Source organism: Rhinolophus sinicus, chromosome 16 (assembly GCF_057876585.1).
Source record: "Rhinolophus sinicus isolate RSI-liver-muscle chromosome 16, RSI-T2T, whole genome shotgun sequence".
In the NCBI taxonomy this organism is placed as follows: Eukaryota; Metazoa; Chordata; class Mammalia; order Chiroptera; family Rhinolophidae; genus Rhinolophus; species Rhinolophus sinicus.
In genome coordinates, this window is record NC_142516.1 from 48,407,512 (window position 1) to 48,421,992 (window position 14,481).

At 40.2% G+C, this 14,481-nt stretch overlaps 1 protein-coding gene across 1 annotated transcript in view; it reads right to left on the reverse strand.

Moving 5' to 3' along the window:
- The window catches only part of PGM5 (phosphoglucomutase 5), a 178,060-nt gene that overhangs the window by 143,750 nt on the left and 19,829 nt on the right, over positions 1-14,481 (reverse strand). The window contains exons 2-3 of the mRNA XM_019730342.3: positions 6,949-7,111; positions 1,150-1,296 (exon numbers count right to left, since the gene is read on the reverse strand). Of these exons, the coding sequence (XP_019585901.1) occupies positions 1,150-1,296; positions 6,949-7,111 (310 nt within the window). The remainder of the gene's footprint in view (positions 1-1,149; positions 1,297-6,948; positions 7,112-14,481) is intronic.

Below are 14,481 nucleotides of genomic sequence, written 5' to 3' on the forward strand. Positions count from 1 at the left end.
ATTTTGTTTAATATAACAGATCCCTTGCTTTGAGCTATCAAATCATTGTGTGTGAGTGTGTGTGTGTGTGTGCGTGCACGCACACACGCACACTTTCAACTAGATTAATAGAAGCAGGCTTACATTGCTTCCTGTAAGTATCACATGCCTTTGAATTAATTTCTGCTGGCTAGCTAAGTAAGCAATTGACTCAGAATCTTCCAAGAAAAATAGTTTGCCCAACACTGTGACCCCTGACCAGTCCATTTCAAGCTCTTCTCTGTCTTTACAGTACCATGTGGCCATGAGCCAGGTATTTCATCCTTTTAGCTTAGTTAAATTACTTGAATACCGTCTTAACACAAACTGTATTTAAGCTTATAGGGGCACCAAAGGAGTAAAAAAAAAGATGTTCATTTTATTGCTCCTTGTATGTCTTCTAGGAAAAAAAACAATAGGATAAAATAGAGGGGAAATGATATGCACACACACGGAATTCATGTTGTTACATGATTCAATATTAATCTATAAATCAAAAGATTATAATCTGAGTACTTCAGAAGTTTTATTTCCTCTGCAATATAGGATACTATTTTTGGCAATTTCATCCTAGTTCTCTAATTCTTGAACCATTTGCCTAAATCCATTTGGTACTTACTGAATTCCTTGGTAAAATTTCCTAACACAACGTTTGGTACAGAGCAGACAATCAGTAATTGTGCATTGAAGCAAGATGAACTGCATGGTTTTGGCTTGGAAAAGAAATGCCCACTTTCCATAGGAAATTTTAACAACCCCACCACTGTGCTGCGTCTCCTCTTAATTATCTAAACTATCCTGGCATTTTCACCTTCATTGCTTAGAAACGCAAAGACGTGTTCCGGCAATTCGCAGCCTATTCTTGGAACACTGTAAAAGAGTCAGCCGCGAAATCTTCCCTATGTCAAAAATGATAAAGGGTTTGAAAAGTGGTTTTTAAAAGTTGCCAGTTTTGACTATCTTAGCGGCTCTCGTTTCCCTCTGTACCACATTCAGATTACATTTATTTATCAAGTGTCACCCCCAAGACTGGTAATTCTATTGCTTTCGTGTGTGTGCACCCCTGCAGATAGCAGTCACCCCCACCCACAGAGTTAATCGGAGTTCTTCAAAATACAATTTCTCGATTACCTCTAAATGGTTTGAATTTGTTCTCCAGGTCAAATTCTTGTCTTCCTAGTCGAGATAGGTCAATTCGAAGATCAGGACATATGGCATATTCCTCAATTGTTTTGCTGATCTGATAGATTTTGTCTGAGACAACATCTGGCGCAGGACCTAAAATTTGAAAATAATGTACCACCAAAAATAATTTTTTGTAAAAGTTCCATCAGAGAAATGTTACCTCCTTCTCCACCGAACAGAAGAAAGATTTGTATGTTCTCTAACCAATGGGCAACAGTTCACAGTTCAATTATCCTTGATATTTCTTATGCTGTACATATCTACTATAGGGGAAATTTGGTCAGCCTCACCTGTTCTATGAAGGCTAATAACCTACATGTTTGTTTGTTTGAATCCATTTCTAAGCAATGATATGTCTCCCCTAAAAATAGTTTCACACCTGCCAGGGAGGCCCGGTTATGTAATCAGCTTTATTCAGGATATGAGACACAAACAGGATATGCATTTGACAGAAGTGAGGGATTCCAGATTTAAACTGCAGCTTACCAAGTGCACCTAGAGGAAGCAAATATGATTTCTACTCCCAGGTCGGTGGCCTTGGTGCGTGAGTTTACCAGGGTAAATTATTTTCCCCAAACTCACACTCTCTAGTAACTCCCAAGTTTTTAAAATGAGGTTTAACTAAAAATGTATGATGTATTTCCTCACAAGTTCAGGTTGACAATTAACTTGTAACAGACTTTAAATGAATTGAACATAAAATCAATAGTTGTCCTCCTTTAACTTTTCTTGTCTTTTTAACTTTTACATATTATTTTAAATTTTTTTTAAATCAAATTCATTGGGGCAACATTGAATAATAAAATTATATATTATATCTTAATGCGAGCCACTTTAAATTTGTTGTGACAAGTTTGGGAATCAAATAAATCAGTAGATAGAAAAATCTAAAATATAAAAAGATAGTAGATAGATACATACATAGATAGATAGATAGATAGATAGATAGATAGATAGATAGATAGATAGATAGCTTTGGGTATTAATTTCACTCACCAACTACATTTTAATTTTCTACTGAACACAAATTATTTCTTGATTTCCTTTATACCCCAATCCCTAGCGCTGCATTGTCTAATACAATAGCTACTAGTCACACGTGGCTATTGAGCACTTGAAATGTGACTAGTCAAACTGAGATGTGCTGTAATTGTAAAACACACACCAAATTTTGAAGAGTTAGTAGAAAAATATGATAGATAGCATTAATAATTTTATAGTAAAATGTTGAAATAAAAATAATTTTAAAAAATAATAGTAATTTGGATATATTAAGTTAAATAAAATATGTTATTCATTTTACCTGTTTCTTTTCACATTTTTTATGTTGCTACCAGAAAGTTTTAAATTACGTATGTAACTCACAATTTATTTCTATTAGACAGTATTGCTTCAGAGCATAACACTGTTACTGCCTCCCAATAAATACTCATTGAACATACAAAAAGGAATAGTGCACAAACACATTAAATTGCATACATTATATATGTGCAAGTTTTTGTGTATCAATTACGCCTTAGTAAAGCTGGGGAGAGGTGGGGGGAAGGAATAGCAATAGCACCATTCCAGTAGGTGGAAAAGAGCCTAGTAGATTGTACTGACATTTTCTTGCCCTGTAGGAAAAGTGAGGACCACAAAGAAATAAACAGCCCTTCTCAACTTCACTCACCATTTTTGACCCTTTTGCAAAACATAAGACTTTCTCTTCTTTCTAGGTCCTTACTAATAGAAAAGGGATTCTCGTCCAGGTTTTTAAAGGGCTTATTCAGCAATTTAGTAAATATTTAAGATTCAGTAAAACTCAATTTTGGTTTGGTTGTATATTTATGTTTATCATTTTTGACACTGCATTCCTTTTTGGGCTAATGTAATGTGTATGTTTGATTCTTGATCACTCAAAAAAATCAAACATTATAAGTTAATAAACAAGACAGGATTTCAAGCAAAAAAAAGTAAATAGCCTTATTTAGTTTTTGCATTTTTAGCAAAACTAATGCTTACCAGATTGGAGAATGCATAAATATGTCTCCCTGCCCCCCAACGCCACACTATGCGCCAGGGCTGTCTCCATCAGTTTTCTAAAGTCTCTATCTAAGTTTTATGACAACACATACTGATTTTCAAAAGTAAAACAAGTTCCAACACACTAGATAATTTTCTAGGATGCTACTCAACTGCCCACGTTGATAACCTCAGAGCTCATCAACTGCTTCTGCATTCCTTGACATCTTCCCTGGCATCTTCCACTCCAATGGCTTTCTTCTTCATTTTAGGCAATGCCTGGTACAGTCATACCCTCAGTATTACAGTCTCTTGAAATCCTTCTTTCAAAAATATCAAATATCAGTGCCCTTAACCCATCTACCCTACTCTGTACATCAGCTGAATCTGCTTCTCACTGCTGTACTAAAAAGCCTGTCAGTACTTGGTTACTCCTAGGCTATCAGTCCATTCTAGTGTCACTGGTCTCATCCCAGGCAGGACCCTACGCTCCATCATTTGAGCTATGCCTTTGTTAGCATAATAACAACAAGCCAATATTTATTGAAACTTACATATACCACATCTCACACTTTATATGGAATTTGGCACTCATAAAAAAAATGCATGAAGTAAGCATTATTATTACTCTCTTTTTCCAAATGGGGAAACTGAAATTGGAAGAGGTGACCTTCACTAAGGACACATCACTGGTCATTGGCAGAGGCTGAATTGGAATTCTAGCAGTGTGATGTCAGTTCAGACAATTTTAACAACCACCAGCCCTCCTGATGCTCTGCTATGCCCGCCCAGCCATTCCCCAAACCCAGGACTTCATCATCATCTGCTCCCACTGCGCCATTCCCAGACTTCCATGCACTGCTGAAGGTAGTCATGAAATTATACAAACTGCCTTCCCCTAATAATGAGGGTTTAACTGCACCCTGGTCCTCACAACTTCTCAGGAATTCTCAATGAATTTCCCAGAATACCTTTTACACAATATCTCAATTTATCCCAAGTCCCTTCTCCATTCTTGCCTCGTTATTTTAGCAGGTGACCTTTCTTCTTACTTTCTTTTGAACAGATATAGGCAACAATTCCCAAAACTTCCATTCTGCACCCCTCACAGTGGCTTATTTCCCTCTCTTTGCCTTCTTACTCAGAAGTTCTGCCCCCATCTTAGAATCTAGGTTCTGAATGAGCTCCACAGCTTACTAATTCTGTGACACTGATCTTTTTTTTTTTTAACCATTTTATTCCTTGGTAATTTCATCAGGAAGTTGTGAGGATTAAATGAAATAACATATGTAAAGTTTTGAGTATGGAGCCTGGCATATTGTAAATATCCAAAAAAAAAAAAAATCAGTATTTTTATTATTGATTCCATTTGTGCTCTAGCATCTTCCCCTTTACTTAAAAACATGCTCAGAATAGTCCTGTTCGCTAAGTGTATTTTAAAAGCAACATAGCTCCAGATGTGTCCCATTTCCCTGGATGTGCCTACTAATTCTATACGCTTAGCCTTTTAACTCATGTCATAAGATGTATCTGTGTGACACACAATAGAAGAGAGATGAATGCCTACAACTGCAGGTAAAGGATGTCATAGTAAAACTTATTATACTTAGAACAGGAAGAAACCAGCTGAATCTCTCTATGCCATCAGGAATTTTATTAACGATGCGAAGACATGCAAACATGAGGAATTAAATGCAAAAGGAAGGAATTTCAACATGTTAAAGGCTAAAAGATAAATTCAACCCCCTCCCCCTATTCAAGGTATGGTGGAATGGGTTTCATAATCTCCTGTAATTTAGTGTATAAAATGGGTATTTAAATAATACCTTCTTCTGTTATGGCTCACAGGATATCATGGAAATGACTAAGATGCTCTTGCAAGGTATAAAGTCAGATATTAATTTCAAATGCTTACTTGAAATCCATTGTTCAGTTTGGTAACTTATGTATTGCATTTCTCTACAAGTTGCCATTTTCTGAGTCCATTCAATTTCCTGTGTTATTGGCGTATAGAACATCTGCACATTGTATAGTTTTTCCTGAAACATTCAGGAGCTGCTGTAAGACTGGCTATAGGTCCTACGTGTGCTTTTTAGTGAAGCAGAGCTTCTCTAAACATTCCTTCAAAGACAAGGCACTTCATAAGACGTCTTTTTTTAATACCTGGCATGAATGAAGTTCCTTGTTTGGATAATGTCCAAAATGGCTGCAGGAGGGGAAGATAGTGCACCTTCCCTTCAGGATGTGCTGTTTTGCCTGGGGCGAGGAATAATTCATAATGGTAACTGTTGTTGCTTAAAATTCAGCTCCCACCCATGTCAACACTCAGACTCAGTGTTCCAGATTAGAAGAGATTTAAGAGACTTGACAACCAAATGCAATGCATGGTTCTGAGATAAATTCTGTTTTGAACAAAATAGCTGCAAGTGACATTTTGGGGACAATTGGGAAGTTCTGAATATAGATTAATTTTTTGACGATATTTAGAGAATTCATGGTATTTTGGTTAGGTGTGATAATGTAGTTATTTATATAAGGGTATGTCTTTCTTTTTAAGAAATACATTCAGAAATATTTAGTGTGAAATGCCTTCATGCTATAATTTACCTTAAAATTCTTCAAGGGTAAAAAAGATTGGCAATATGGGGGAGGGTTCTAATGGACACATGGTGTCCATTTATTATTCTCTCTACCTTTGTATACGTTCAAAAAAATTTTTAATTCACCCCTATGCACATATCTCACCTCACTAGGACCTCCAAACTATAAATTTCTGTAACTAAAAGAAAAAAATTAAGTAAGTCTAAGCATTTCCATGAAAGAAAGTCAACATTATAGGAAAGAGAGTGTTCAGGACTTAAGCTAAAAAGTCATTTGTCTGACCCTGAGCAGCCATGTGACCTTGAGCAAATAACAGCCTCTCAGGACTTTGATTTGTTCATCTATAGAATGACAATATGGTCTAAATGACTTTGAGGGTATGTCCCAACTTTAAAATCCAGAGTTCTTCCATGTCAGATAAGCCTCAATAGTCAAGTCTTTTACTGTGCTGAGGAGTGCAGAGGACCAAGGGACAAATGGTTTCAGGATCCCATTGTGTAACTTCCTTGTCCTGTCACCTTGGGCACTGCGATGGGTAATTGATGTGTCGATTTGGGCCACAGAGAGACCAGATATTTAATTAAACATTATTTGGGGTATTTCTGGAAGGGACTAACATGTGAATCAGTAGACAAGTAAAGCAGACTGCCCTCCACAAGGTGGGTGGGACTCATCCAAAACCCACTGAAGGGCTGGACAGTGCAAAAAGTCTGAGTAAAGGAGAATTCCCTCTCTCTGCCTGACTGCCTTTCAGTGGACACTTCGGTCCTCTCCTGCCTTCAGACCCGGACTCACACTGGAATTTACACCATCAGCTCTGCTGCTTCTCAGGCCTTTGGACTCAGGTTGGAACTATTCCATGGGCCCTCCTGAGTCTCCAGCTTGCTGACCGCAGATCTCGGGACTTCTCAGCCTCCATAATCATGTGAGCCAATACCTTACAACAACTCCCTTTATAGCCTATTGGTTCTGTTTCTCTGGAGAACCCTCATACAGGCATCTCACTAGATTTTTCTGAGCCATTTCCTCTCCACCTCCCTTGTCAACCATCGGGGGAGGTGGGGCAGGGGGAGCAACATGGTAAGATTTTTTTAAAAAGAGGAAAGAAATCATGACAAGTAAGGCATGTTCTGAACCACATACCTCCATTGGCAACATTAAACTTCACTCCAAACTCTCCCCCTGGTCCTCCAGGACAATGGCTGGCTGTCAGGATGATGCCACCAGCTGCCTTGATCTTTCTGATAATGCAGGAAACAGCAGGTGTCGACAAGATGCCATTCTGTCCAATAATCAGTCGTCCAATCTAGACCAGACAGGGGGAAAAAATTGATCCAGTTACATGGGATTGAAGTACATTTCAAAGGAAAAGTGCCCCACACTCTGTCAACACATAGTAAATCACTTGGCAGAAAGAACTGAGTGGGCTTTAGGTTAGAGGAGGTGGAGGGCAGGGGGAGTTTGGGCATTGTCTCCTCTGCCCAATGTCTCCAAGACCATTTGGGACACCCACATCTAGCAGTCAATTATTAACCTACAAATTGGAACTGCCTCATTGGTTGTCAGTAGTTTGAAACATCTGCTTTGGATGACCAAAGGGTTAGCTTGAACCACACAAGAAGTTCTTAGTTTGTTACTGGCTCAGAAACTGCACATAAACGTGCGAGAAATTACAAGAAAAAAGAAATGGAGTAATTCTATGCTTCACCCCTTCCTCTGCCTCAGCATGAGAGCACACAGGAGGGGATCTGACTTATTACAGCCTCGTTGTCAGGGGGCATATTTTAAATGCACTCGGAATGACCACTCTCCTGAAGGCAGGAATTCTATTTCTACCACTAAGTGACAGCTTATGCTGGACACATTGGAGAAACTACTTATTCATACTAGGCAGAGATCTGGAAGCCATCCACTGGTGTGACCAGACTCTTTCTATAGCTGTAAAACTGAGTTTTGAAAACAGAACTACTTGGTATGCTTTGTTTTAAAACAAGGCCCAATGTCATCCCATCTAGTGGTTCTCAAATGTTGCTACAAACTTTTAAAAACTTTTTTGGGGCGGTACTGGTTAGGAAAATTATACAGGTTTCAAGTATACACCTCTATAATACATCATCTATATATTGCATTATGTGTTCACCACCCAGAGTCAGTTCTCCTTCCATCACCATATACTTGACTCCCTTTACCCTCTCCTACCAACAGCCCCCATCCTCTGGTAACCACTAAACTGTTGTCTGTGTCTACAAGTTTTTGTTTCTCTGTTTGTCTTGTTCCTTTGTTCCTTTCAGTTTTGTATCCCTCATATGAGTCACTAATGAAGCCTAGAAAATTCCCAATAATCAGACTGCATCCAAGGCTAATTATATTGGAATTTCTGGGAGAGGGATCCAGGCATTTGTACTTTTTAAGGCTCCACAGGTGATTCCAATGTTTAGCCAAGTTTGATGATAAACCCCCTTGCCGCTCAAAGGACCAGCCTGAGAGCTTGGGGAAAACCATCACCTGAGAGCTGGGGAAAAATGCAGAATCTCAAGGCTCACCCAAGACCTACTGAATAAGGATCAGTATCTTAACAAGATCCCTCCCCTCCTTTCAGATAATACATTTGTTCACTAAAGTTTGAGAAATCCTGATGTAGCCCACAAACCAAGGCAAGCTCTAGCATCCAGCTCAATAGCAAAGTGACACTGGCACCAATGACAACATTGCTAGAGGTAGGCCACTGACCAAATGTGACAATGAGGGAAATACAGAAAAAATATAGTATAGAGAGCAAACAAAAGATCTCCAAAAAGAAATCAGTCTTGGGATAATTTAGTGTGGAAAGATCCATGGACCACAATATCCCCAGAGTACATAGTTTCGAATGGATAAGGCAGATTATAAACAAATAAGTCTTATTATTATTATTATTATTATTATTATTATTAATTGGATACATATTAGGAAGGAAATCAGCAGAGTTCTGTCATGCAGGGTCTCTGGTCCCGCTCCCCACATAAGAACACAGGGCCTGGTGAAGCCAAAAAAAAACAGCCATGGAGCCACAGATAGGGGAGTCATACCACTATATTCTCGCTGGCGGCTGGGTTGGAGATACAGGGAGCAGGAGACACATGATCCGCAACCCACCATCCACTTCTCTGCCAACCCACCTCACTTGCTAACTGCAATCCGCCTCTCTGCAACCACAATCCACACTCCGCACTTGCTAGCTTAGCCATGGAAGTTATATCAGTGGCTAATGGCTAACCAGTAACAGCTGATGGCCATCTACTACCCAGGCCAGCACCTTTCCGCGTGAGGCCGAGAGCCTGGAAACTGCTCTCCTGGCTCTGTCCCCACAGTTCTATGATGGAGAATAATGGTGTGTCAATTTTAATAATAACAATAATAGGAATGATAGCTAAGTGAGCTTGGATTTTATTCTAAGTACAATGGGAATCCATTGAAGGGTTTTGAGCAGTGGAAATGATCTGGTATCATTTACATTTTAAAAGATCACAGACTGAGCAGTCCAAATGTTCTTACTGAAAAGCAAGTCATATTATGTCAGTAAAACATTCCAATGACATTTTTTGTCCCACACCAACCCAAGATAAAACCAAAGTCTTCCTCATAGACGACAAGACCCTATGTGATCTGAATGACCCCCACCACATGCCATTCTCCACTTCATGCCCTCCCTCTGCTTCAGCCACACTGGCTGGTTTGCTGTTCCTCAAACACATCAAACATAATCAAGCCTTTTGCATTTGATTTTCCCTCTGATTAGAGCACCCTTACCCAGGTATTCATATGCCTGCCCCCTCCTGTCACTTTGGGTTTCTGTTCCAATATCAACTAATCACAGATAGCACCTTTGACAGCCCTGTATAATACAGTACCCATAAGTCCCTAATTTCCCTATTGTCCTCTCTTTCCTTTACCCTGTTTTAATCTTCTGTATTATACGTTTCCACATAATACAATATTTTTCCATATTATTTATTTCCCCACTATATATAAGCTTTAAAGAGTTTGTTTTTTTTAACTGCTATGTCCCAAGAATCTAAAACAAACCTAGCATGTAGTAAGTAAACAATAAATATACGTTGCATTAATTAATTGGAAAAAAAGTGAATGAGTGATTGCTATGTGAAAAATGCATTAGAGAGCGACAAGAGCAGAAGGAAGGTCAGATGGAAGGCTATTACAGCAGAGCTAAGTGTGGATAGTGTCTTGGATTAGGCTAGAGGCAGTAGAAATGAAGAGAAGTGATTATATTTGAAATATATTTTTGGAAGGAGAATCAACAGAACATGGAGGTGGAATGAAATATGGAAGAGAGGAGCCACAGCCGCCAGCTTTCAAGATGGCTCCCAGTGATCCGTGCTTTCTGGCCTCATGCCTCTGTGCAGTGCCTTCCCACTGTGAATAAGGTAGATCTAGGTGATTAGCAGAATAATGCAGAAGTGATAGTGTATGATTTCTGAGGTGAGACCATAAATGACATTGCCACTTCTGCCTTGCTCTCTTGTTCACCCTGGGAAGACACCAGTTACCATATCATGAAGACACTCGAGGAGCCCTATGCAGGCACCTTTATGGAAAGGAACTGAGGCCTCCCACCAACAGCCACCACCAACTTGCTAGCCACATAGGTAAGCCAGCTTGCAATGTGTCCTCTAGCCTCAGTCAACCCTTCATATGACAAAGCCCACACCAATATATGACTGTGATGTCATGGAGTCCTCAAGACAGAACAACCCATCTCCTGTCCCACAGAAACTGTAAGACACAATAAATATTTGCTATTGTTTTAGGCCACCAAATTTTGCAGTAATTTTTTGCACAGCTTTCTACCTTTAAAACTTGGTGAATGCTGTTGCCATTTATCAAGATAGGAAAGACTCAGAGCATAATTACACTCATATTATTAGCCAGAGCCATGATAAATTATGTTCCACCTAATTATGAATAATGTTCAAAAAACATTTGAGAAAAATGATCCTTATCAATACTATAAAATCATTAAGAAGCTAAACGGCATTAACCTTTTAAGTTAAAGACTGCTCTTACTAAAGTTTATCTGGTCACTCAACTCATCTCATTGAGTATCACCATGGAACAGGCAGTGCAGAAGACCCTGCAGATAGATACAGTTGTTACTGATCCTGAGGAATAAGTATGTAACTTCAGGAATCTGAAAAATTATTGTAAATTTTGCTCATAATTTTCTCTCCCATTTTTTTTTTAGAATTATTCTTAAATAAATAATCTTTAAATGGAGGAAGAGGTATGTATGTATAGTATTTCCTATAGTGGTATTCATTAGAAAGGAAAAATTTTAAACAATCTTTATAAACGTCTAAAATGAAGAACCTGTTAAATAAAGTATGATGTATCAACTTAAAGAATATTCTTCAGCCATTTAAACGGTAATTATGAAGCTCATGCAGCTGTGACAGATTTGATTCGTAGTCCACAAAAAGTTATAATCCCCTTCCACGGTACAGAGCTGTTGCTGAGGAGCAGCCACCCAGCCGGGGCAACAGTTGTTGGTGTCTACATGTGACCGCATGACTAGTTTTCACAATGAGTGATAAACTAGGGTGAGAATGAGAACAGAAGTAATGTGTGTTTCTTCTGGGATAAGGATGTTAAGAAGCAGATATGCCTTCTCAACACTGCTTATTTCCCCTTCCACAAACTCAATACAGGTGACTGTGTGGCTTTAGGAAATGCCAGAGTCACAAGATGGAAGGAACCTGGAGCCACAAGATGGAATTCCCTGTCTCACTGAATAGACAAGAGTCTGCCCACCAGAAACATCCACAGTGGATTATTATGTGAATGAGAAATAACTCCCTTATTTTTAAGACAATAAAAATTGCCTACATTTCAGGTTTATTTGTGGTAACACTTATTAGGTTGGTGCAAAAGTAATTGCGGTTTAAAAGTTCAAAAATAATTGCAAAAACCGCATTTACTTTTGCACCAACCTAACACATTTTCTTAAGAGTTAGAGAAGGAACAGACAATGTTTTAATGCTAAATCAAAAATGCAGAATAGGGAAGGAGATCCAAGATGGAGGAGTAGATGAACACTGTGCCTACTTCCTTCTGTGAACACATTGAACTTACAGCTAAATTATAAAACAATCAACATGGAAAACCATTTGAAGTCTGGCTGAACAGAAGTTTTACAACTAAGGACATAAGAAAGATGCCGTGTCGAAACTGGTAGGAAGGATAGAGACGCAAAACAGGCTTGTCCCAAACCTCTGTGTGGCAGATGAAAATTGGGAGGGATAGCCAGGACGAGGAGGTTCCCCCTGGAGAAGGACCCCAGCCTCACTCCAGGCTCCCCAGCCCAGAGTACCGGTGCTGGGAAGAGGAGCCCTCACAATATCAGAATGTGAAAACCAGTGGGAATTCTAACCATCCAGATGGGACCAAGGGTTGCCGGAAACCCAGATGTCCTTTTAAAGGGCCCATGCACAGACTCATTTGCTCACAGGCACCCACCTTGGGCTCTGACAGAGGGATGGTGACTCAGGAGGCATCAGAGACATATGAGGAGCAGACTGAGGTGTGTGGCTTTGAGGCAAGGACTGGAGGACAGTCCCATTTTCCCTGTAGGAGGTCCTTCTCCTGTGCAGCTGGCAGGCAGCCACCATCTTTAATATGTTGAGCACTCCCCCTACGATTACAGCCAAATCTGAATCTGATGGTCTGGTGAGCTCTGCGGCTCCACCCTGCCGACTCACTGGGACCCCACCCCATCTAACTCCCCCAATGCCTGAAGCACTTTCTCCACCAGCGGCCAGCCCCACCCACACTGCACTCTTTCTTGAAAAACTATCAGAGTCCATTGCCCCAGGAGGGTGACAACTGGCCTCTGTGTGCTCTGAGACTTTTGCTGAGTAGCTCCAGGCTCAGCACTGGAACCAAACCAGAGTTCACATTAACCTTCTGACCACAGTACTTCCTACTATAGTGACTCCCTGAAATCCTGCCTCATCGAATTTGCATGCCACACGAGTCTTTATCAGAGGCTGAACTTTAAGGGAGCTGGCAGGTGGGAGCTGGCAGGTGGCAGCTGGACTCGGGGTGTCCTGGCTTTTTGTGGAGCTATCCCAGGCCTGGTACTGGTAGCAGACATCCTCAGTTCACAGCTTGGTCTCTCCCACATGCCTCAAGGTTTAGCATAGGCAGCAAAAAATCAGGTAGTCCCCGGATGGTCACAAGCAATGGGTGACCTGGACCTGCACCAGAGCCCCTCTCAAGAGGCTCCAGAAGCAACATACGTAGGGGTTGGCTTCAGACCACGGCAGAGCACAGCCCAATTAGCCCCATAGGTGGCACAAACAAAGGGCAGTCTCAAGTACCAGAGTCCACTGGGGCGAATCCCACTCAGTGGGGTAAGCTCCCCACACAGCAGTCTGTAAGCTGTGGATGTGGCCAAACCCCACAGCCAATCAGCCTGAGGGCTAATCCCAAAACTGACATGCCAATAGCAATCAAGGCTCAACTATAACAGGAGGGCACAAAGGGTCCCAAACAAGATGAACCCAAACAAGCCCACACAGAGACACATTATTATTAAAATGGCAAAGGTTAAGGACAAAGAGAGAATCCTAAAAGCAGCAAGAGAAAGGCAACTTGTAATTTATAAGGGAGCTCCCATAAAATTGTCAGCTGATTTCTCAGCAGAAACTTTGCAGGCAAGAAGGGACTGGCAGAAAATATTCAATGTGACGAAAGGCAAGGAGCTACAACCAAGATTACTCTACCCAGCAAGGTTATCATTTAAAATTGAATAACAGATAAAGTGCTTCCCAAACAAGAAAAGGCTAAAGGAGTTCATCACCGCCAAACCAGTATTACAAGGAATGTTAGAGGGACTTCTTTAAGATGGAAAAAAAAAATAGATCAAAATTATGAATAATAAAATGGCAATAGCTACATATCTATCAACAATTAGTTTCGATGGAAATGGATTAAATGCTCCAATCAAAAGACACAGGAGGGCTGGATGCACAAGAAAACAAAAACGTTACATATGCTGCCTACAAGAGAATTACTTCATATTGAAAGACACACACACAGATGTAAAGAGATGGAAAAAGATATGTCATGAGAATGGAAAACAACAAACAGAAAGCTGGGGTAGCAATACTTATACCAGACAAAATCGACTTTAAAACAAAGGCTATAACAAGAGACAAAGAAGGACCCTGTAATCCCACTTCTGCGTATTCATCCAAAGAAACGTTTTGGGTTTCAAAACACTACTTCGAGGGGACATGTGCATCCATAGGTTCATTGCAGCACTGTTTACAAAGGCCATGATGTGAAGGCAGCCTGGGTGTCTGTCAATGGATGAATGGATAAAGAGGAGGTGGTACATATATACAACAGAATATTGCTTGGCCACAGAAGGGAATGGGTTCTTGCCATCTGCAGCGGCATGGATGGACCTGGAGGGTACTGTGCTAAAGTGGTGTATGTCAGACAGAGATAGACAGATGCAATGTGATTTCACTTGTATGTGGAATCTAAAGAACAGAATAAACAAACAAAACAGAAACAAATTCACAGATACAGAAAACATTTTGATGGTTGCCAGATGGGAGGGGGTTTGGGAGAGTGGGTGAAAAAAGGGAAAGGGATTAAGAAGTACAAATT